At 33.9% G+C, this 23,678-nt stretch overlaps 1 protein-coding gene across 5 annotated transcripts in view; it reads right to left on the bottom strand.

Annotated features, from left to right (window-relative positions):
• The window catches only part of KRAS (KRAS proto-oncogene, GTPase), a 38,895-nt gene that overhangs the window by 4,640 nt on the left and 10,577 nt on the right, over positions 1 to 23,678 (bottom strand). For all 5 annotated transcript variants that reach the window (XM_072653470.1, XM_072653475.1, XM_072653472.1 and 2 more), the window contains exons 3-4: positions 17,021 to 17,199; positions 11,352 to 11,511 (exon numbers count right to left, since the gene is read on the bottom strand). In XM_072653470.1, the coding sequence (XP_072509571.1) occupies positions 11,352 to 11,511; positions 17,021 to 17,199 (339 nt within the window). The remainder of the gene's footprint in view (positions 1 to 11,351; positions 11,512 to 17,020; positions 17,200 to 23,678) is intronic.

The following is a 23,678-nucleotide window of genomic DNA, read 5'->3' as shown; positions in this document are numbered from 1 at the left end:
GACTCTGTGTTTGTTTTCCCTTTATTAAGCATTAATGAAAACTTTTAGGAAAAGTGATTTCTAAATTAAAAAAACCTCAAGTGTTCTCTATTCTGTGTGAAGTATTATTATTTTATATGATTTGTAGTAAAGTAGCAGTCATGGCATTATGGCCCATTTGGACTTAGAAAAAATAATTTACAATTCTGCCACTGATTTTTAGTCTGATTTTGGGGTTCATTTTTATAGCTTTCATTTTTCAAAAAGTCCTCCAAAACTAGAGTCTAAAAATAGTACTAAAACTAGATAAGCACTCACTATTATACATCTACAGTCTAGCCATAGCTAGAAATATTTGAGAATTTAATCAGTGTTAAATAAAACAAGTTTTTATCTTAAATAAAGTCTTAAAAATAAATCTGGAGGATGTGACCCATTCAACTAAGATAACATATGTATAGCACTTTGCAAATCTGAAGTCACTTTACAAAAGCTATTATTCATTCATTCTTATTTTCCATCTATTTTCCTGAAGGCTGTGGTGTTCTGTAATTCTGAGAGTATTGAAAGAAAACACAGTATATGACAAAAGGGATTCACAGTAGTGCTTTCAAGTCTTCTCTACCAAAAAAAAAAAAAAAAAAATAAGCAAGTGCCAAAAGGGACAAAGTGATAAACTAACATGGGTCCATCCCAAGAAGGTAGCCTATAGGATTTCTTAAATCATACTGGTAAAACTATAATTCACTTTGTAATTTACCAAATACAAGTTTTACCTTCTGTTTTTCAGAGTGAATGCTTGTAAAACCTTAGAACTTTACTGAAGTTTCTGTACAATTCCAAATAATTTAGTGACAATCTTGTAAATAAATCCAATTCATTATATTGAAATTACAATTTTCTCCTCAGAAAAAACTACATTTTGCTTGAAAGTGTTCAGCCATTCTTTAAATACAGCTTAGACTAAAGTCACACAAAACCTGAACAAAATTCTATAAATGTAGGTTTCCCCATTTTTAACTGTAATCTATTTTCTATGATTAGTTTTATACCTCTAATTTCTTCAAAGGGCAAGAGTTTTGGTTTTTTTTCTAAAATTAAGATTATCATGAGGAAAATGAGATGATTAGAAGTGATCTTGAATTTTAAAACAACTTAAGGTACTTAAATTCTTTTTACAAAGGAGTAAGTCTTTGATAAACCTTTTCAGTTAAAATGCTAGATAAGGAACTTGAAAAATTCAAATACTTTCAAAAAAACAAGTAAAAGCTCATTTTCTTATATGTTAAAAAAAAATTAAATTTTTATTCTTATCAAAAGGAAAATTAATCATTTTCAGAAATTATTTGTAGCTGTCAGAATAAATGCTATAAAAAAAATCACAGAACTTTGTGTTCTTAGTATTCTGCAGCAAGATCATTTGATTACTGTTTGATTTAGACTGAGTGCTTGATTTTATTTTTTTTTTAGCACAAACATACCCACCACCATTAAATAAAGGTGTGATTTTGGTTCTAACAATGCAGAGAGAGAATAGGAAGACATTAATTCAAAAGAAATTATCACCACCACCACCAAGGAATTCATTATTAGAATTATAGCTAAGATTATCATCATTGGGAGGTCATTATTTCAGAATGAATTTTATTACCAAGAGAATATTTACTTTATCAATCTGAAAATAAATTGGAATTTAAGGAGCCAATTAACTATAATTTCATTTCTTAACTATTACTTAGTATCTCTTCTATATTGATTTTAAGATTAACCAACTGACCTCACAGAGATGTGAGTTATCTATTGTATTTCCTTGTGATTGCTTCCATTGGCTTATATTTAAGTAAGTTGTGGCATTCATTACAAAGTATTGCATATACTCACAAAGTAGCAAGTGTTCATATTCCAAGGACTTGTAATAAATCTTACACAACATATTTAAAATTTTCTATTATTGGAATTTTAAAACCAGTTCTATGTACCATGTTTCCTTTCATAGGAGCCAGTTTACAAAGGAGATAATTGAGTAGGATTAGAAATTTTCTTGTTACATGATACACAAGTCAAGCAATCCTTTTATTTCAATACAAGTGACATAAAAGTAAGCTAGGAGGAAATATCTTGTGAAGTAAACATTTTTAGAGACTGAACAATAAATTTTAACTTCCTATTTCCATAGACTAAAGCCTGAGATCAAAGACCAAAATATGACCATTTTGCTGTTGTTGATAGATATCATTTAAGTGTCTCCTTAAGCGTGTCTATTCAAATTACATTTAGTGCCTATGTTCAAGGAAGTACACTAGGCTTAAAGGATACAAGAAAAAAATCAAAGTCACTGACCTCAAGTAATTTATAGTCTACCAGGAGATAGAACATGTCCATGAGTGAGTCATACCAGAGGAGAAAGGAGGGGAAAATCTACAAAGGTTTCGTGCAGTTGGTGGCAGTTTAGACCCTTGAATGATGTGCAGAGACTGCATTAGGGGTAGAAAGGAGGGTAGAAAGAGATGGAAGATGGCATGTAATGAGTTCAGAAAAACTGCTGCTATAATATTTTAGGTAAGAGAGACAAATACAAATCTAGAAAAAGTAAATGGAGTGCTAGATTAAGAAGAGCTATAAATTCCAGGATAAAGAATTTGTATCTTATCCTTATGGCAGTAGTCACTGAGTGTTTTTGTGTAGGAGAATGACATGGTCAGACCTATATTTCAGGAATAATTTGTCAGTTGTGAAGAGAATGTATTAGAGAAGGGAGAGACTGGAGACAGAGAGACCACTTACGCTACTGCAAAGGTACAGGTAAGATACAATGAAAACCTGAATTAGGATGGTAACCTTGTGAGTTAAAAGAGAGAGAGCTGATACAGGCAGTGTTATAAATGTAGAATCATTAAGACTTGGCAGTTGATTAGATATGCGGAAGGAGATGTAACAAAGGATTATTCCAGTTTAAGTGGGGAAGATATTTTCCATTTTGAATGGCATGATCAGACCTATGCTTTAGGTATATCAATTTGGAAGATGTGTGGATGACAGATTGGGAAAATGGAGGCAAGCTGCTAGAGATTGGAGAGAGAAGAGTAAAGAACAGAAAAAAATTTTATGTATTTGTGGGTATGAAAATACTCAAGGAGAAAACTATTACTTGTTTTTTAAAAATGGTTCTAAGGTAGTATCTCCCTTTGGTGCTGAAACTAACTTAAATGTAGAAGACTTAAGAAATGCATACTTCCACATTTCAAAATAAAGTCTTAAATTACCTCCATTTTTTCCTACTTTTCCACCTCTGTCCCCTGCTGCTGTCTCCTCTGATTGGAGAGTGCCCCCAGAACTTCCATTTTAAAAATTGGCACACTAGACATACATATTCCTAACCAAAATCTGCTCCTGACTCTCCAGACTATTTTTTCACCTTTCCCCTGCACAGGATACCCTCTCCCCAACTCTACCACCACCTATAGTTCCCTTTTATGTGTTGTCATTGAGGACAGAGAACTATCTTTGTTTTTGCTTGTGGTTGCATTCTTAGAGTCTGGCAAAGTGCCTGGTACAGCAAGCACTTAATACATTATTTAACTAATCTAAATAATGACATATGTGCTACATTATGAACTTTTATTGTTAAAACATTGCACCTACACTAAACAAATACTTTCTTAATGAGAGGATGATCAAAGTTACATGTATACATACACCCAAAACCAACACCATCCCACCCCACCTCAAAAAACCACATACAAACACCTCCCAAAGTCCTCATCCATATTTGGATGCCAGAATACAAAACTTGTTTTAAAGCTCTTTACATTTAAAGAGTTTCTATCTCCAGAGTCCATTATAGAGTCTGGCACATAGTAAGTATTTAATAAACAAATACTTGGTGATTGACTGAAAGAAGTAAAGGAGCTTCCATGCTTCTAAGAAACATTTGAAGCTTCAGCCCTTTCAGCCCTAGAACTGTAATGCTAAATTTTAATCTAATGAACAAAATTTACAGATGCTTTTACTGAGTGACAGGAATTTATTACCTGAGAATTTTCTTATTTGTCATTTCCAATGATTACTTTCTTTTAAAAATATAATTCAAACAATTTTGTAATGAGTATTTTAATTAAATTTCATCACTTGAAAATGGACAATAAATCTATGAAGAGTAAACTACCTGATATTTTAACTTAAAAAAATTAATTTTCCTAGAATTCTCAAAACTGAAGTGCAATGAAAGTGTTTGAATAGGCCTGTAATCATCTTTACTGATACCACTTTACTGAGAATACCCATTTCTTTTCAGCAAAATGCATGGCATAGTACTGACTCCAAGTTCCAGTATTAGTTTCAATAGCTGTTGCCCCTAGCATTACCACTATATTGACTCAGGTGGGCCAGGATAATCTAGCATTAGTTGCCTAATTAGATAGACACCCTAAAATAGCCAGGCCTAATCTAATCTACTTCAGCAATGTATGTATGTGTGTATATATACACACCTACTCCCTTACTCTACGCAGACATGTGTGTTGTCTGATTTTTCTTGTTATCCTTCCTTCAAGGGCCTGGTTGAACTTCCTCCTTCCTTCTCCCTCTCTTAATGTAATAAAACTTAAGACACCAGCAACTGCCTTTCTCTAGAAATTGGTTTTCTGCCCAGGTAGCTGATGCACCTGGGGCAGTGTGGGTGTCTTCATATGTTGCAACCTCTTTTTTACAGTAGTAATAACAATAACCTTTCATATTCCTATTCTTGCTGTTTCAATTTAGAGATAAATTATTAAATCTGGTAACATTTTAGAATCAGAGAATATTCAGAGTTGGAAATTATTTCGGAGGCTCTACAGATCTTCAATAAGAATCACCACTATGAGATCCCTGATAATGTGACCATCTGGCCTTTGTCTGAAGAACTTTCAGCCATCAAATACTTTCTCCTCAAGAGAAGGAGTAGCCAAGTGCAACACTGATTCTCGCTTCTTAAACTTGTTTGTAAATTTTAAGACAAGATGATGGAAGATTATAAAGAGAACCACCTCATAAAACAGCAAGAAACAGGAACTGGAAAAGTTTATGAAAAGCTTGGTGAGAGATCCAACTAAGCAATATATAACATCCTATGGGCATTCAAGGATGAAACTAGGCAGAAGATAATCAACAGATGAAAAATGGAAATTGTAAAGATGTGTATAAGAAACTTTTCTTTTTCTTGAATTGTACAGGAAAAGCAGAGAGGTGTGACTGGAGGTGGGGAAAAAAGTCTGATCTCATTAACCAGAGGCAAGGATAACTGAATGGATAAGCCTATGTTCCACTGGTATCTATCCCTGCAATATCAAGAGAACTCAAGCAAGATCCCTCAGCACATTGAATGGACCTCTTGAATGGACTACTAGGAGAGCATTGTCCACCTAGATGAGAACACTGATGAGATCAAAGATAACCTGAAGCATCTTGTCTTTTAACAGACAGATCTAGAGTGTGCCTACATCTGAAGTATCTGGGCACAGTTTAAAAAAAAATTAAGCTTTCCCCAGAGTAAGGGCCATGACTGTATCTTTCTCAGTTTCTTTTGGATCATAATCTTCCCAAGAGGGACTGTGCCTTCTTTTTTTATACCCCTTCCACCTAGCCACAATGTCTTCTACTTATTGGATGCGTAGTACTTCAATTTAACTGGATAAATTTAAGAACACTCAAAGGGCTGAAAAGTGGAAAAAGTTTAATAAGCCCTGCTCTATGGTACCTTACCCAGGGCTCTATCCCTTACCTTTCAGTCTGCTTATGCCAGAAGGCATGGGCAAGTACTGTTTGTTCAAGGGAATATTAGTTGATGCTAAAGACTTATTAGCACTTCACTTAAGTTTACTCTCAGTTGTAATTTTTAAAAATGAAATGGCAGCTCTGGAAAGTTAATTGTATTACAATCTGAGAAGCCGGTTTTGAATCCAAACAATGTCACCTTGTGTGACCTTGGACAGGTCAATTTTCTTATTTGTGCCTATTTCCTTATCATTTTCCTAGTACTATGCGCTCTTATTTTCACTAACTTTCAAAGACCATCACTAACAATGACTTGGCAACCACATCTTACAATACCAAGGGACAGATCTCTACAACTCTGAATACTATGCTGCCTCTCCTATATGTAGCTTAAAAAAACTAAAATTGAGCAATTACCTAGAATGATCAAATTTTGGACAACTTTCATGTCATTAGTTACTCATTAATTCATGATATGAACTCCTCTATAAAATTTCAGTTCACCAGATCCAACCTATCCTTTCCTTTAATCTTCAGAAATCTCTCCTAAAATCAGAGGTACACATGCAACAAGGCTGGCTTTTCTATCCATCAAAAATTCTAAGATGGAATTCATCAATTCTGCCAAAGTTTCCCATCATTTCTACCCCGTGAACAAGTTTCTTCTTTCTGATGAAAACCAGATTCAGAATATGAGTAACCCTCACTGATTCTTCCAATTTAGGGAAGATAAAATTCTCATTAAGGAAATTAACAAATTATGAGCAAAAAGATGTAGCAAGTATCTAGAGTATCAAAATTCTACCATCCGTACTATATCATGCCTTCCTGCCACCTCTTTCCTAAACACTTCAACTTTTCTTCTGTTTTGTTAGTCCCTAGTACACTTCAAGAACATTTACATTTGTTTCTGCCTCCATTTTCTTTATCTCAGTTCTACACCACCTACGCCTATACCACCCTTTTACCTAAATGGTTTCTTCTGGATAAGGTATAGCTTTCCTGAACTATATTCTAGTCATAGGTTTCATACCACTGATAACTGACATAATAACTGCCTTGGAATTTCTAGTTTATCTTCCCTTTATTAATCATAGTTTTGGTATTACCGGTGTGGACAAGATCTGAAGCTATTGTGTGTGTGTGCATGTGTAAGCATACACACACAATGAAAGAACTATTATAAAAAATGTAATTTTAGCTTTAGATCATTTCTTTTAAAATAAAATTATCATAATGATAATAGTTAGCATTTATATAAGACTTAAAGATTTTCAAAAACTGCTTTACAAATATCTCATTTTATCCCCATTTTACAGTTAAAGAATCTGAGGCAGACAAGTTAAGTGACTTACCCAGGGTTATACATCTTTAACCCCATGTGCTGTGGGGTTAGTTCACACAATATTAGTTCATAATATTTTGGCCATTTACTGAACATTTTAAATGCCTAAAATAATGGTAATAGATAGAAAGCATTTTGTATGATTATCTTTTCAAATTTGTTATTTATTAAGAACTTCCCAGGCACATCATCAATATTAAGTAAAAGGGAAAAATGAATTATATGTTTAAATATCTACTTTTAGAAATATTAAATTCAAAATCACAAATGCTAACCTATAGAAGGTTAAATAGAAAGTCTGAGCTTCTTGTTATACTCCCCTAAATGACCTTCATTTAAACACATAATCCATCAGAAATTTAACTACTCAAAATTAATGCTCCTCACTTAAATATGTAGACTAAGTTTAATTCATTAGCTAATACACTGTACCCATTATTAATAGGGTGGGGTATGAGGGATAAAGTTGTCTTCTAAACTGGGAAGACCTGGAATTGAGTCCTGATCCTATGATGCCCGGGCTGTGTGACCCTAGATAGGCTTCTCAAAGTCTTTCTGTGCACTGGGCAACTCTCCAAAGATGGCTCTCAGTTGCAGAGAAGGTACTGACCTACATCAGTAAAGGGAATTTGTTTTCTGACCTAGGTTTCTCTGTGTCACAGATGACACAGGGCCTGCAATCAGCAACCACAGCCAGATTAAAAATAATTAGGAAATATTTAAACGTTAAGATGTGGTTTTCTAAGACAATATGCAGATCCCAAGGATCCTTATGCATGTTTCCTTCTATTGGAGTTTGACACCACTTCTCCATAACAATGAAATCATAGCTCTGATCCCTATTCCTATGCTATTTATGAAGGTGCATACACACTAAATTTAGAACCCCAAAATACACATAAAAAAACTAAGGCATGAAGCGAGATAGCACCCTTTTGTGATTCACTGATAGAATAAAAAGTAGGATATTTAAGTTACCAAAATGTTTGAAATCACAAAAGCAACCTACAATGGGAAAAGTAGCTAGGTCCAAGACTTTGCATATAGGAAGTACAATGTTACTATTACTGAAAGTTGTTATGTCCTTGAATTTGTTATAAGATTCATATATCCACATTTCAAACTCTCTACAAGAGTTACAATAGCTCCTTAAAATCTCCTGATAAGATAAAAAGAGACCTCAAATTAAAATCAATCGTCATTTTTTCACAAGGTAATTTCTAGGGAAATCATCAAATTCAAATATAATAAATCAAAGATCAAATTTATAGCAATATAGCTATATAAATCTGTTTAAAATTTTAAGAAGCAGGGTACAGTTAAGAATGTTCAATAAAAGCAGATCTCAAAACAGATTTATGTAGTAAAGTAGTATTTATTATGAGATCTTTAAAATATCTGACATAAGTTTCTGTTAAATCAATCCTACTTTCCCAGCAATTTCTATTATCAATTGGAAATATGCTCATGCTCAAGAAATTTTGGCCCTCAAACTTTTTAAAAACACAGAAAAATATATAATCACATGTGAAAGAAAAATGAATTTTGAAATAAATAAGAATACCATAATATTTTAACTAAAAAATGTCAACTGATTATCACAAAATGAAATGGTATGTAACAATTTGGGAAGGAGAAAATGAGACATTAGGATGTTCTACTTCATTCTGTCAGTCATTAACTTGCTATTATCAAGTGTTAAGTCATGGCCTCCCTTGTGGGAATTGAAACTGTTTCTCTTCTTTCCTGCCTTTGATTTGTAGCCCTGTAAAATATTAGGAAAGTCTGTAACTTCACCTTTTTTGTCTATAAAGTGGGAAGATACATGTTTATTGCTCCAAAAAGCCTTTTACAGTTATGTGATAAAACAAAATCTCCCTCTTTGGAAAAGAGTGTTAGTGCTTTAAAAGCAGCTGGACTGGGAACCAAGTTTCCTTTCTGCCTTTTCTATATCTAGGAATTTAAACAGTCTATCTATGTACAAGAATTTTCCTCTGGGAGAGAGCCCTCTCCAATAATGTCACTGGTTTGACTGAGGTGTCAATACACATTACTCCAGGTAACAGTGTTACTTACTTGTCATATCATGACTGGTTGGCCTGCTGCTGATGGCCAATACAGCCAAGTCACCATAGAGTATGTAAGAAGACTAGTGGAAATGTTGAAGAACACAGTATATGTGACCTAGAGGAAGTCCTGGAAACAATCTAGGTCATTCCATCATTTTAAATGAAACTTATACTCCACCTAGAGATATTTACTTATATGGCTACATTCACGTAGCTAATAAATATTAAATTCAGCACCAGTAACTTGATCTATAGGTCCAAGTGTTCTTAAGAGTATTCTAAACTCAAAGCAACACAAGATCAGTCAGTCCTTAGACTGTTGCTATAACTCCTACACTACTTCATAATTAATTTCAATAAAAGAAAGTATTAAGTATCTACTGTGTACAAAACACTAAGCTAGGTTCTGGGGATACAAAAATAATAAACAGCTGCTTACATACTACTCTGCGAGAAAATAAGGAAGTAGAGGCAACTGTATCTCCAAATGTCCTGAAGTGATTAGAGACCTAAGTATGAGCAGACAGCAAAATTTCATTAAAGTGAAGTTGATCTTCCCTAACTGTAACAGACTATAAAAATGCAAAAAAGAATTTATAAATTTTTGATTTAAAAAATTGATTTTATGAAAGGGAATTCCTAATATTACACTTGTTTCTTAGTTTTACAACTCTGATGATGAAATGTTAGTTTTCTCCCAAGTTATCTGTAATCACATAAATGTATTTGGAAGAATTTTAAGTAAAGAAATATGCCAAGTGCCACAAAAAGAATACTTTCTATTTTAATTGCAAAACGTTAATTCAAGCTTCACATCATTCAAGATAGCCTTCCCCTCAATCAATCTTTTTGGTTTCTTTGTTTGAACCTGCCATTTCATCAGTAAGGGGTAAGAAAACTCTCTCCCCAATGCAGCCAGGCAACTTAAGAGTGTCTTGGGGGCAGTGAGAGGTGTCCTGTATTGCCGTGGCAAGCTAAATTCTCTGAAATCCTAAAACAGTTACTCTCTGAACCTCTCCTTTTAACGCAATCACATGCCATCTCATATTTTTGTTGAATTGTCGTTTATCTGTATTCTCTTCAATAACATATGCTTCTTCGTGCCAGAGATCATTTCTTATATACCTTGAAGACCTAAGCGCATAGTTTCACAAATACTTTCTGAACCTATATAAATAAGGCACTTTACATGTTACCCAAAATGAAATTTTGTTTTTAAATCTAAATAGGTAAAGCAGGAATTTTCTAAAAGACCTTTAACAATTCTAATGTATAATTTTTGCCTGATAAAATGAGTCTGATTTTCAATTCTTAGTATATAAATTTTTCAAGCCATCTACGTAGACACTAGATGTAGTGTAATATTTTCACTTTTATTTTGTTGATTTTATTATTCATTTTAAGAGCTCTTTCCATTTTTTAATATCCTATGGATATGCCCATTTTTAATATTTTAGCAAATTTTTACTTTATGCAACCCTATAGGAACTTGTTTTGTATTATTTCAATGTAACTATTTTGTAGCTATTAATACTGCTCTAACTGAAAGTTTGACATTAACAATTTATGAATATATATTTAAATGTAAAATCTTCACATTCAGTTTATCAAGACAGTGATGACTACTTTTCTGTGAAATTACTTTTTAATTAATCCCGTGCTTTAAAAATCTCTGCTTCACTCAAATTAAGTTCTACCAAGGGAAAAGTAAAAATTTTTAAAATATAATAGAACTGAAAAATCTGTCTAGAAACATCCATTACATTGTCTCTACAAGCACCATTAGAGAACAGAAAATCTTCAAGATAAAACTCCCACAGCTCTTAGAGTAAATACATTTGAATCTTTTAACATTAAGCACACTCTGAGTACTCAATTAAGCAATGTGACAATATAAAAACTTGAATTCAAAGTTTTACACTCCTATTCAGAGGATAGAGACCCCTGAATATGGATATTGTTCTTTTTTTATTTGAAAGATTACTGGTTTTCTAGGTTAGAGGAAAGAATATCCATGCATTTCCATATAAAAGGATTAATTTAAGCATCAGTTATTTTAAGCAGCATGTTCGTTTATTAATCCACCAAAGCTGAATTTAATCACAATTTACACTAGGCAATAGATAAATGGTAGATGTGAACTGATGTAGATAATACTTTCCAGTCTAAGCAAATAGTTTTCTATTTGTTGTGGTTTTCCTTACCTGTCGTGTTTTTGCCGATGTTTCAATGAAAGGAATTCCATAACTTCTTGCTAAATCCTGAGCTTGTTTTGTATCTACTGTTCTGGAAGGTAAATCACATTTATTTCCTACAAGGACCATGGGTACATCTTCGGAATCTTTAACTCTTTTTATTTGTTCTCTGAGGCAGAAAAAGAAAAAAGTCACGTTATATCAGACACATTTAAACAGAAAAATCTTCTAATATTTGATAAAAAAAAATTAACTTTAGTATACATAATCAGGCTGAAAACTGATTATAATCTCCAGTTTCCCCATACAACAAATTCTGTTTCCTTGCTTAGTTCGAATAAAGCATTCAAAATTAATTCAGATATTTTTGTATTACAAAAATTTTCAAAAGGAGAATGAGAGAGGAAGAGATACATGGGAGTGGGAGAATCTTCATCTTAAAAATATTACCACTTCAAAACAAAAGGAATGCCAAAGCTAAAATTTTATAATTTCAAACCAAAAAAACATACTGAAAGAAATATAATGAAAAAAGGTAAATTATGAACAACATACCTAAAACTTGTCTAGAACATTAAGCTCTAATTTTAAAGTGCATTACTTCAAAACAGCACTTAAGTTTGTGCCTAAAAACAATCAGTAAAAGCTTTATTCATTTTTTCCATATCCCTGCACCCCAAAATGAAATGGTCAAATTCTTGAATAACCTTTATACACTCCAAAGTTCAATACCTACTAAAAAGCCTTTAACCTGAAATCTTGTCTTTTTTTAGCCCCCCCCCCCCCATTATTTTTAAATGGCCTTTTTTTTGGTTTGATGTTTCAAAGCAGGCTGTAATTTTCATAAGAAAATGATGTTTTAATTCCTGTCCTTTCATTACTGTAGAAATATATGTGATAAGTGACTGAGTAAGAGAAGGAATCATGCCCTTTATTTTTATCTTACTTTTCTGAAAAGCCATTTCTATATTATGATGAGGAAGTGCTCCAGAATTTGAAAATGCCAATTTCTAATATTAGACTCTAAGTAAACCCATTTTATAAGACTCAGTTTTCTCATTCATTTCCCAACTATATACTCTTTTCCAGTGTGGTCAGGAAATCCCCAATCTAGTATCCTTTCCACCATGCCATTTGGTCTCCTCTGGGAATTGTGGTGGACAGGATTTTTATTTACAGGCATACCACATCTAACATTGCTAATTAAGTCCATAAAAACATAGTTTAAGTTAATAATATTAGAACAGAGCAGCAGGTCTCACAGAGAGTCCTATCTTGAGTACTTGGCAAGTTACATTATATCGGAATTCTGTGATACAGTTTGGTTGAGTATAAAATATACCATGTATTAATATTATTTTGAAATAATGGCTTTTATGTGAGATGTCAGTATACCATATGTAGATTGCCACTTTCAAAGAATGTGTAAAATTAAAATATACTTAACACTGAACCCACACTGGACAATTAAAAAGAATTTAGAAAGCTGTCAGTTTTTTACTCTCTTGCCAAATTCTTTAAAGATATTTTAATTCAAAAGCTCTACTGCCACCACTAAGCTCCTACTTCCCATCTATATGTAGGATGGAGATTATAAGACATCTCATGAAATTTTGTACTTAGAACTCTGAAATCACGAAGCATTAAGCCATTATATGAACTCTTAACTGACTTCATCGTTTTTGATAGTGGTTCCAAAATAAGTCCATCATTCTTTCTTCACAAACGTGAACTTGTTGAGTGACAACATTTTCTGTTATTGTTACTTTAACCTTCTTCTATGCCAATACTAATTTCTATAACCTAATATAAAATTTACATATTTTTTTAGTTTTATGTCATTTGACCATTAGGTAACATTTGACATCCACAAAATCTTTTTAGGGTCTAAGATTATGACTGACCAGTTTTATGGGTTGGTCAGAAAGAAAGTACATTTTAAATAAGCTAATATTTCATTTTGAACTATCTCCATGGAAATCCAGGATTTATTCAATCGTTTTTCATATTATGTTTGGATCCTCAGCACCAAGTCCCGAGCCCTGCACTTAGTAGGTACTTGTAGACTATGCTTTTGATAAAGAAAATTAAATTAATTAATATACATAGTTGCAAACCAGAGGGAAAAGATTATCATGCTTTAACATCAGCTAAAAGCAACTATGATTCCCAAAGTTAAATCCTTTGGCAGACTAACGAAAGCAAATCACAGAATGCCAAGTGTTACTAAGTATAAATGATCATTCATAATATCTTCAATTCAAAATATACATATTACAGGTTAACTTTTTTTTAAAATGGAAGGCCAACTTGGTCATTATTTTGTTTTGTTTATTTGTAAAAAGAATGGAAAACAGTGGAAATGTAGCTTGCTCACTGATAAGGGGACTATCATGGATTTAGTGTTTCTTGGTTTTGGTAAGCTATCTGGCAGAAATAAACCTCTTATAGTATCTTTGTGAACATGGCATAGAAATCGGGATCAAGTAATATTGCCTTCAGGGTATCTCGATGTATGTCACCTTCTCTCCTTTGACATTGCAACCACCTTAGTGCAGGCTCTCATAACCTCACACCTTTGCCTTTTGCGATAGCTTGCTGATTGTGGTCTCTCTGCCCATCCTCCAATCCATCCTCCAACTTAACTATCAAAATGTTATTCCAGAATCAAATACAAAACCGTACCCCCACTTTTAAAGCTCTTCATATTCTGGCCCCTTCAACCTTTCCATTCTTTTCACACCTTATTCCCCCTCCGCATGTTCTGCAATCTAGCGATGCTTGGTCTCCTCACACTCCTGACTTTGCGTTTTCACTGGCTTTCCCCACCCCCCATCCCTGGACTTTTCTCTCTCCTCCTCTCAAGTCTCAGCTAAAATCTTACTTTCAGCCAGCAGACATTCCTGGTCCTTCTTAATCTTGCCTCTGAGATTACTCCTAATTAATTCTGTAGAGATCATTTGTATGTAGTTGTTTACATATTGTCTCTGCTAGTAGATTATGAGCTCCTGAGAACAGGAACTGTTTATTGCCTTTCTTTGTGCTTAATTTCTGAGCACAGAATAGTGCTTAATAAATAATAAAAGTGCTGGTTGACTGACAGCCTCTAAACCCATCATTCTAAGACTCACATTGATTATACTACTCCACTCAAAGTGTGTTGATTAACTGATCAATGTCTACCTGGAAGGAACTTCTCTAATTAGAGATCATAAGGTTCTGTCCTCAGCACTTTAGAATTCACTATTTTCATCAAAAATTGGGTAAAAACATAGAAAGTATTCTTTAGCAAGTCTGTAGATGACAAAGATGGAATAGCTAATTAATACAGTGAATAACAAAACTGTATTCAAAAAATCTCAACATGTTTGAACAAGGGCTGGAAAATAAGATGAAATAGGGGAAAAGGTACCCTAAACTTAGGTTAAAAAAAAAAAACCTAAGAAATGAAAAAATATAATATAGAAAGAAGTTTACATAAAAAAGACAATTTCAGTCATTTGGAAACGTGTGATATAGCAGTGTCACAGAGCTATTAAAAACCATAATACAGTCTTAGAAAACATATGTAAGTATCAAGTCTAGACCAAGGAAGTAATAGTCTTATATATGCACTCTACCATGGCTTGAAATACTGTATATTCAGTTCTAGGTAACATGTTTCAGAAGGGATATAACAGCTTCTTAAGAGGGTCACCCAAGTCATGAGGGACCTAAAAATTGTCATGGGAAAACTAAAGGAAATGGTGATGTAAAGCTTAAAGAAAAGACCTAAGGACAACATAGTACAACACAGTTTTGTTTTTCAAATAAAGGAAAATAATTTTCACTTATTAAACGTGTTCTGTGCTATATCAACAGAAAGAATAAGGACCAAGAGATAGAAGTTATGGGAACAAAGATGTCACCCCAGTATATGAACTTCCCAACAATTAGTTATCTGAAAATAGAATGGACTACCTCATGAAGTGGTGAGTTTCCTTCATGGGAGGCGTTCAAGCATTCCATATGAATGTTTTCCTATTATAGAGGGAGAGGAGGTAGCATAGTATAATGCAAAGAGCACTGGCCTTTGAATCAGAAGATCACAGTTAAAGTTTGGCTCTTGACATTCACAAAAATATGTGATTATAGGCAGGTAAGGTAACTTCTGGACAGTTAGGTGGTGCAGTGGATAGAGTTCCAGGCCTTAAGTCTGGAAGACTTATCTTCCTGAATTCAGATCGGGCTACAGACACTAGCTGTTTGACCCCGGGCAAGTCACTTAACCCTGTTTGCTTCAGTTTCCTCATCTATAAAATGAGTTGGAAAAGGAAATCATAAACCACTTCAGAATCTTTGCCAAGAACAGTCTAAATGGGGTCATGCAGAGTCAGACATGACTGAACAACCAAACAACAAAAGGTAAACTACTCGGGAGTCTGTTTCCTCAACTATAAAATGGGTTTAATTGTATTACTGACATTTCAGGGTTGTTTTAAGAATGGCGCTTTGAAAACATTCAAGTTCAATATACACATGGGCTATAATTTATTCCCGCATTTAACCCCTTTGAGGAGTTAATATCCCTTCCAATACTAGTCTAATAGGAATTGGACTGGATTTCCATGGAACTCAACATGTACTCTCGGTCCCAATGTAGGACACATGTGATCTAATTCTGCATTAAAGGACTTGTGCAGATGTTGGACTTGGGATGAGGAGGTAAGCCCTTATTCATCCCCACAACTACTAGTCTCTTTCAAAGATGACTGGTGACCAAGAGCTGCTCCTGAACAGGCCATAGAAAGAAGGAGGAGAAAAGGTGACTCTTAGGCCTTACAGAAAGTTGCCAATAGGATTTCTCTTTCTTTTTCCTAACCTCTAGCAGATTTGAAGGTTATGAGGACATGACAACAAGAATGTGTGATCTATCAGAAAGGATAAGCACCTACTTAGCTAAATGGAAAATATTTCAACTTTTTTTATTATGATCCTAAGATTCTAAAAACTACTAATCTTGATTACTATTTTTTAAATGATTTGGGAGGGGGAGTAAACTTATGAATATTGTATAGCTTTTCTGCTCTACCTACATAGCTCCTCTTACAGCTAAATAAAACATATGCTGGTTCATCAACCAGTGTTCCCATCCCAAATTATACTTTGCACCAGTGTAAGTCCCAGTTTTCTCCTGCAGACCACCAAGTTCCACATTCTCCGCACAGCAGCTCTTAAAACAGGCCTATACCACCTGCGGCCCACAGGTCACTTCCCGCATGCCAAAGGATTTCAGGTGGCCCTTGAAAAATGTAGAGGAAAATATCCTTTGTTTGTAGAGGAAATCCTCTGGCGTACAGCAAGCAGTCTGCCAGGTTGCACAGACCTGTCTTAGCAGGTCAGGAAACAGGGGTTAAGTACAGAAGGTAAGAGAAGCAGGCCCGGAAAAAAGAAGAGAAGAAGAAATCAGTCTCTTAAGTTAACAGGTTTTTATGTAACATGGCCCTTTAGTAATAAAATTTTGTCTATTTGTAAAAATATCTGTTGTTGACTGGCAGTTTTATACAACCAATGTTAATGCAGCTATTGGAGCAATATCTATGATTTATATAGTTACAAAATTCATAAATTTCCCTAGAATAAAGCAATTAAACAGTTCTCCAATTTTGTTTTCTAAAATTGGTTTGTTTTAAACCCACCTATAATGGTGAATATCTTCAAACGATTTAGTATTATTTATGGCAAATACACATAGAAAGCCCTCCCCAGTCCTCATGTACTGGTCCCTCATTGCACTGTATTCCTCTTGACCTGCTGTGTCGAGAATATCCAAGAGACAGGTCTCTCCATCAATTACTACTTGTTTCCTGTAGGAATCCTGAGAAAGGAGAAACATAATCTAGGTTATTATAATGCACCTTTTGTTTTTTATCTAGGTGCTGTACAGAGATGTAGTGATGCTACCAAGTATATTGAAATAAAAAATCATTTAAACAAGGTTGAACTTAATCTGAAAAGAAAAACCAATCATTAATATAAAGATAAGTTATTTCGTTTAAATATGGTCTAATCAACCTATTATATTCTACTAAAGTCCTACTCCCATCCCTCCCTGCAGTGTAACAATAATCTTGGCTCCTCAAAGGGTGTGCCACGAGAATACATGCTGGAAAGGCTGTGAGTATGGGTCTACAATGGTCTTGTCACTTAAGGACCAGTCTATCAGGAAAGGCTGGAGGTTTGACCACCAAGTGATGATTTTTTTTTTTAGCCAAAGCAACTCAGGAAGATCATACCCAAAGGCACTGGAGGAACTGCCATTTGAATCAATGGCAGGAGTACCTATACCAACAAAATCATAGATCTCACAAGTTATTTCCTGAGTACTTTCTATGTGTCTGGCAAAACACACACTCATAATTATTTTACATTCAAATGCCTTCTGAAGTGCTTTGGCTGCACAATGTGATTTTTCTTAGGTATGCCTATTGATGGCCAGAAAAATCTTATGGGAGTCAGTAGGGTTCATGATCCTTTTACCTGAAGTTTTAAGGAGTTTCTGACTACAAAATGAAAAGAAAATTATGTAATCAGACTATCAAAGAAAGAATAAGATATTCTTAAGGACAGTGCCACAAAATGGGAGATGGGTTACTGCAATGCAAATCTTTCCCCCAGACTCCTGGCAATCACATCTTTTCCGGAGATCCCCACACACTCAGTGTCATTGTTGCCAGAAAACAGAAAATCTAGTGTAAATTCAAAGGAAAGGAAGCAGAGGTATCAATGGGAGGTAGACATTAGGATACTTACTGAAATTGATCCACCCAATGTCCCTGACATGAGGTTAAAGCTAGCATTATACACCTTGTAACTCAGTGTCATCTACCCAAGGCTTCAATTCTAAGCAAATGTCTAAGTTAGCCACTAATTTAAAATTAAATATTTTATAGTTTTAAGCAAAAATATTAAAAGTTGTCAGAATTTACATCTAAGAGTGCCATTTATCAATGCACTATACATTATCTGCCAAACTCAAGTGAATACTGTATGTGGGGCAAAAGAAAAGTAGATATGGAAATGGGGTCATTCCAATATTTCAGACCCTTCTGGAAAAGTACCTTAAACAAGGAAGGTCCTTTACAACTATTTGTTGAATGTAAATGGAGACTATATAGGGAAGAGATAGGCCTTGTCTTTATACATCTTCATCAAATTACCACATATAAATTGAAGGCTTTAAAAAGGACAGGCAAGAGGGTCATATTAGATCTATCCTGTTAATGCCTTTAAACTTTTAGTGACCTTTTAAATACAGAGGGATTTCTCTTTCTCTTTTTGAAATTAAAAAAAAAAAAAACAACCCTGCATTACCCTTCTTTATACATTAACTGAAATAGGTAATTGAATAAGAGAACTTTAGAGCAGGAAAGGATATGGAAATTGAGTTTTCTAGTCCCTCTCCTCATTTTATACATAAGGAAACAGACAGTCAAAGAAGTTAAATAACTTGCCCAAAAGTAACACAACTAGTTAAGAGGTAAAGAAAGAGCGCAACCAGAGGGAATGACATATGCAGAATACAAAGAAATATGAAAGACAATAAGTTATACAGAATAAAAAAGTAAAACCAAAAGGACCTGATATACACTGACTTCAACTATGAGAAGGAAGCAACATGAAACAGTACAGGCAAAACCCATAAAAATGAAACAGAAAACATTAGTGCTAACTTATTTAACATAATGCACTTTTATTAATAAGGAATAAAAGGTAAAGGCACAGTTATATGCACAAGTCTTTGGAACCATTTTTTAATGCTTTTTATTAAATTGTTTATGGAGCTAGGGGGTTTAGTTTTATTTGGTTTCATTTTTTGTTTGTACTTTCTGCTTCTTATTCACATATCTGAAAGCATATATTGTGTCACTAGAAACAAATAAAATTTTTATGTTAAAAAAGTACTCAAACCCAGGTCTCCTGATTCCAAATGAAATAAAAACACTGTAACCCTGTCCAAACAACAACACGAACAGGTAAAGTCATTATACTACTATCCATGAGCACTTCTTTTTTTTATTCCATAGAATAATTTTAACTATATTTACTTTCACAAAAAATCCTGGCTGCTATCAGACCTGAACATGTGAAAATTCTGATAGGCTTCTAATGCATATGGACTCTCCAATTTAAGTTACACTCACAGTAATTCAGATATTTAGTAAACGGATACTATTCAAAGTGTGTATAAACAATAAAGTCCTATTCTGAATTCTAATTAAGAAATGGAGACGACACTGCGTCCTTGAAGGCAAAAGGAGTGAAATACAAGTTCTGGTAAATTCTGCCATTATAGAAAGTCTTTGCGTACAGTCCTACTAACAGATTGTGTCTACTTTCCTAAGACAAACCCATCTTAGAAGAAAGATATGCATCACTAGTAGACTCATTATTAGCAGATGAATTCTTGTGGTAATGAACGTAAGATAAAATAGCCATCATAATTCTGTTTGTCCTCTCTTCAGTTTCTGCAGTAAGAGTAACAGAAAAGCAATTAATGAATCCCAAAGACAATAGTTTTTATACTATATGCAACCATTCCTTATGCACTCAATATATCCTTACCTGGGGATATACAGAAAAAATAAAGAACTGTGCTTGACCACATGGAACTTATATTCTACTGTAAAGAAAAGAAATATGGGAAGGACAGCTACAGTAGACAAAGTATCACCATAAGAAGTCCATGTTGGACTCAACACATTTTTAAGGGCACAGGGGGCTGCAGAGGAATGACAAGGAGGACATAAATAATTACAATTCAAAAAACCCATTTTCTTACTTCTACAAAAATTTATCTATGCACATTATCTAAGACATGAGAGAGGAAAATAAGGGAATGGGCAGACTTTCACAAATAATATTCTATATCAGATCTCATCTTCATAGTCACAAACTGACTGAAAGAGAGGTACAGGAAGTAAAGTGTCCACTATATTTACTTTTTATACTATTTTTATATTTTTGTATACTGTTTTTTAAAAATTCTGATTCATAAAGAAAAACCTAGGCTTAAAGGCTCTCTTCCAAAAAGATGCCTTCAATTATAAATGCTAAGATTTTATGGGATTTCCTGAAAACTTTGGGTGACCACCTGTTGAATTAAACAGAACATGGCATAAAAATATTAACATACACTGGAATTTACCACTATCATGGGGGGCTACCCAACCCAGTCCATATAAAGGGATTCCCTGTAAAGACTGAAGTCTTTAAATGATCCTGCTGGAACAGTGCATAGCAATGTAGATTCACAACCACTCAAGAAAAAAATCATGTGGATGAAGAATAACCTATTACCAGATTATACAATGTACTTAGTTAAGAAAGGGTATTAAACTGGTCCATCAGAATGAATGCCCTGTATAGACACTGCACATGGGTAATGATCTGGGCCCCAAATTAAATGAGAAAACAAACATGTCGGACTGCACATGGAAAACTACAGAACATTTTCAACAACCCTAAGATTCTCTCTGAAATAAAATCCCACCTTATAAAATCAGCATCTCCTTTGATAAAGATGCTGTGTATTATAACAAAAAGCTGACCTGAGTAAGGAAGACAGAGTTAAAATTCTACCTCTGGCTCATCCTGGCATGTGATCCTGGGCAAGTCATTTAACCTCTCATGGCTCCATGATCAGAAACTGTGGAGCAAGTGCCAATCTGCATTAAGAAAGCTTCCTAAGGAAAAATTCCCTATACCAATGAAATCAAGAAGTTCAATCTCAAAATTCCTAAAAATCCTTTTGCATAACTACTATGATTTCCAAAATCTTTTGAAAATTGCAAATCATCCAGGGGGAAGAGATGTATAGCAGATATAGGTATTTTGCAACTTGTTATTAGCAATCAAAATTATGCACAAGTAGTATAAAAATATCAAAGAGCTATATAACCAAGAAAATGGGCTGCTATTAAAGCAACAAGAGTGAAGGATAACCAGATTGAGAGCCCGCATGTAGCACTGATACTCATTTTGAAGACTTAGTGCCTCTGGCACATTAGGTAGACCTGCTACGAAAGACTTATGGGAAGACAGGGAATAGGGTCAAATTGGATAAGGGATGGATGGTTTCAGCTCTGCATCTCTGGAAAAATGCTCAGTGATGAGGTCACCGATCCACCAAAGTACTAAAGTAATGAACATCACTATGCACAGAGCCTGACACAAAACAGGCACTTCAACTAATGATCACTGACTGAGCATCTTTGAGGTTTTGTGTTTTAAAATTATGTATTAAAAAAGTTTAAGATGTGACACATTAACAAAAGTGCTATGTGATTTTTGATCTTCAAGTTCAATGAAAAGAAACAGACAAATTCTGAGGCTTCGCTAAGGAAGTTCAGCAGCAGAACAATATCTCTTTTTAGCATAAGCTGGATGATAAGGTAGTGCCCTATCATATTATGCATTTAATTTTTATCCATTCTCTTTGTATTTATTATTGACATGCTTATATATGGATGTGTCTCCAAAATACATATAAGATCTTTTTGAGTGGAGATATTTCATTCTTTTCATTTGTATCCTTATTCCTAGCATAGGGCCTGGCATATGTTCAGTGTTTAATAAATGCCTGTTGATTGACTGATCTAACTTTAGCCTACAACTGTAGTGATTTTCAGAATGATCCTTTAAGTTCAACAAAAACAGACATAAATATACTGGTTCAATTGTGTACATATTAATAAAGTTTCTATATACATATGAAAGAAAATTAAAGAATTAAGTGTACATCATTAAAGTTAAACTAATGATTTTCTAAGAATAAGATAATGTTTCTGAGACTGCCATATTTTTCTAAAATTGTCATATACCTCAATAAATTAGAACTAAAGAATCTCAGTATAAATAAAAATGTAGTATCAAAAGCAAAATATTGGCCAGTAGAGGGCACTTCTGAGAAGCTGAGAAAAAAGGTGGACAGTTATGTACCATAATGTTTAAAAACGGTTTTATTCAGTATATCATGATTAAGTTTAGTAAAATGCACTATAAGTTTGCAAGAGTAATTACAAATCAAATTTTTAAAAAGGACGTATTAGAAAATATGAACTATTTTTATACAAAGGGCATTTAAGTGATAAGCTATTTTTATACTCTAAATAATTTTTCAAATTTCAAAGTACTTGCTGTCAATAGCAAAAGGCAGTATCAAGACTTTATATACACACAATGTGTATTTATGTAAAATGTACGTATAAGATTATCAATATTGATAGTTTTTTCCATTCAACCTCAAGCTTTTTCTTATTTTGCAAGAGAATTATCTCCTGCTACTTCAATATTTCAAAAGACTGTAATTTCATCAAGACAGGCATTCTTTCCACTTACACAGATTACAACCTCTCCACACCTTAGTAGAGTTTTTTTGTCAATTATTGTGGTGGACAACAATGTGGAAATAAGCCTCTTCCAATATGGCTAGTTTGGTCCTCATACAACAAACATAAAGTCCTCTGGGAGATCAGCTAAGGAATTTCCTCATTTGACGGATGAGGACACCAAGATCCAAAAAGGTTAAATAATTTGCCCAAAGTCTGCTCCCCACTGCCTGATACTCATATAGATCCACACTAAGTCCTTCTGGGTGATTTAGTACCTTCCAGAGCTTGACGCTCCTGGCATATGCTTCAAGAACTCACGGTCACCTCCACCCCTTTTTAAAGCACTGGGGTAGAAGTGACAAATGAGTGAGAAGATTAAATCTGAGAAATACTTTGAGATAGATCACAGAAAAAAGGACGAAGACAGACAGAACAGAGATATCAGAGGTGGAAAAGACAAATTATTGTATCCATCTTCTGAGTAGAACATTATTTGATGAGCAAAGGGGATCAAATCAGAATCAATTCAACGTTAATCACAACAACAGGCAATATGGTATAATGGAAAGAACATTAGATGTGGAATGAAAAAGACCTAGGTTTGAATCCCATTTATGCCATTTACTATCTGTAAGACCCTGAACCAACCACTTAACTCTTCTGGGGTCCAGTTTCCTCATCTGTACAAGGGAAAATAATATTTTTATTACCGAGCTCACAAGATAACTGTGATAAAAGTGCTTTGTAAACAGAAAAGCACAATATAAATGTGATTTTGTTATAATAGGAAAGTGTATGGTATAGATAAATCAATGACAGTGTAATGAAAATAATCTTACTTGTACTACTAATATGTCATTAACAAACCATACATTTTGCACACACGTTAACTAAATGTTTTTCAAATCATTTTTGAAGTCCAATTACTGTAAAGGGGTCTTTACTTATGATACCAATGACAACT

Source organism: Notamacropus eugenii, chromosome 3 (assembly GCF_028372415.1).
Source record: "Notamacropus eugenii isolate mMacEug1 chromosome 3, mMacEug1.pri_v2, whole genome shotgun sequence".
NCBI classification, from domain to species: Eukaryota; Metazoa; Chordata; class Mammalia; order Diprotodontia; family Macropodidae; genus Notamacropus; species Notamacropus eugenii.
The sequence above is the reverse complement of the archived record's forward strand: the minus strand, read 5'-3'. Positions and strand labels throughout refer to the sequence as shown.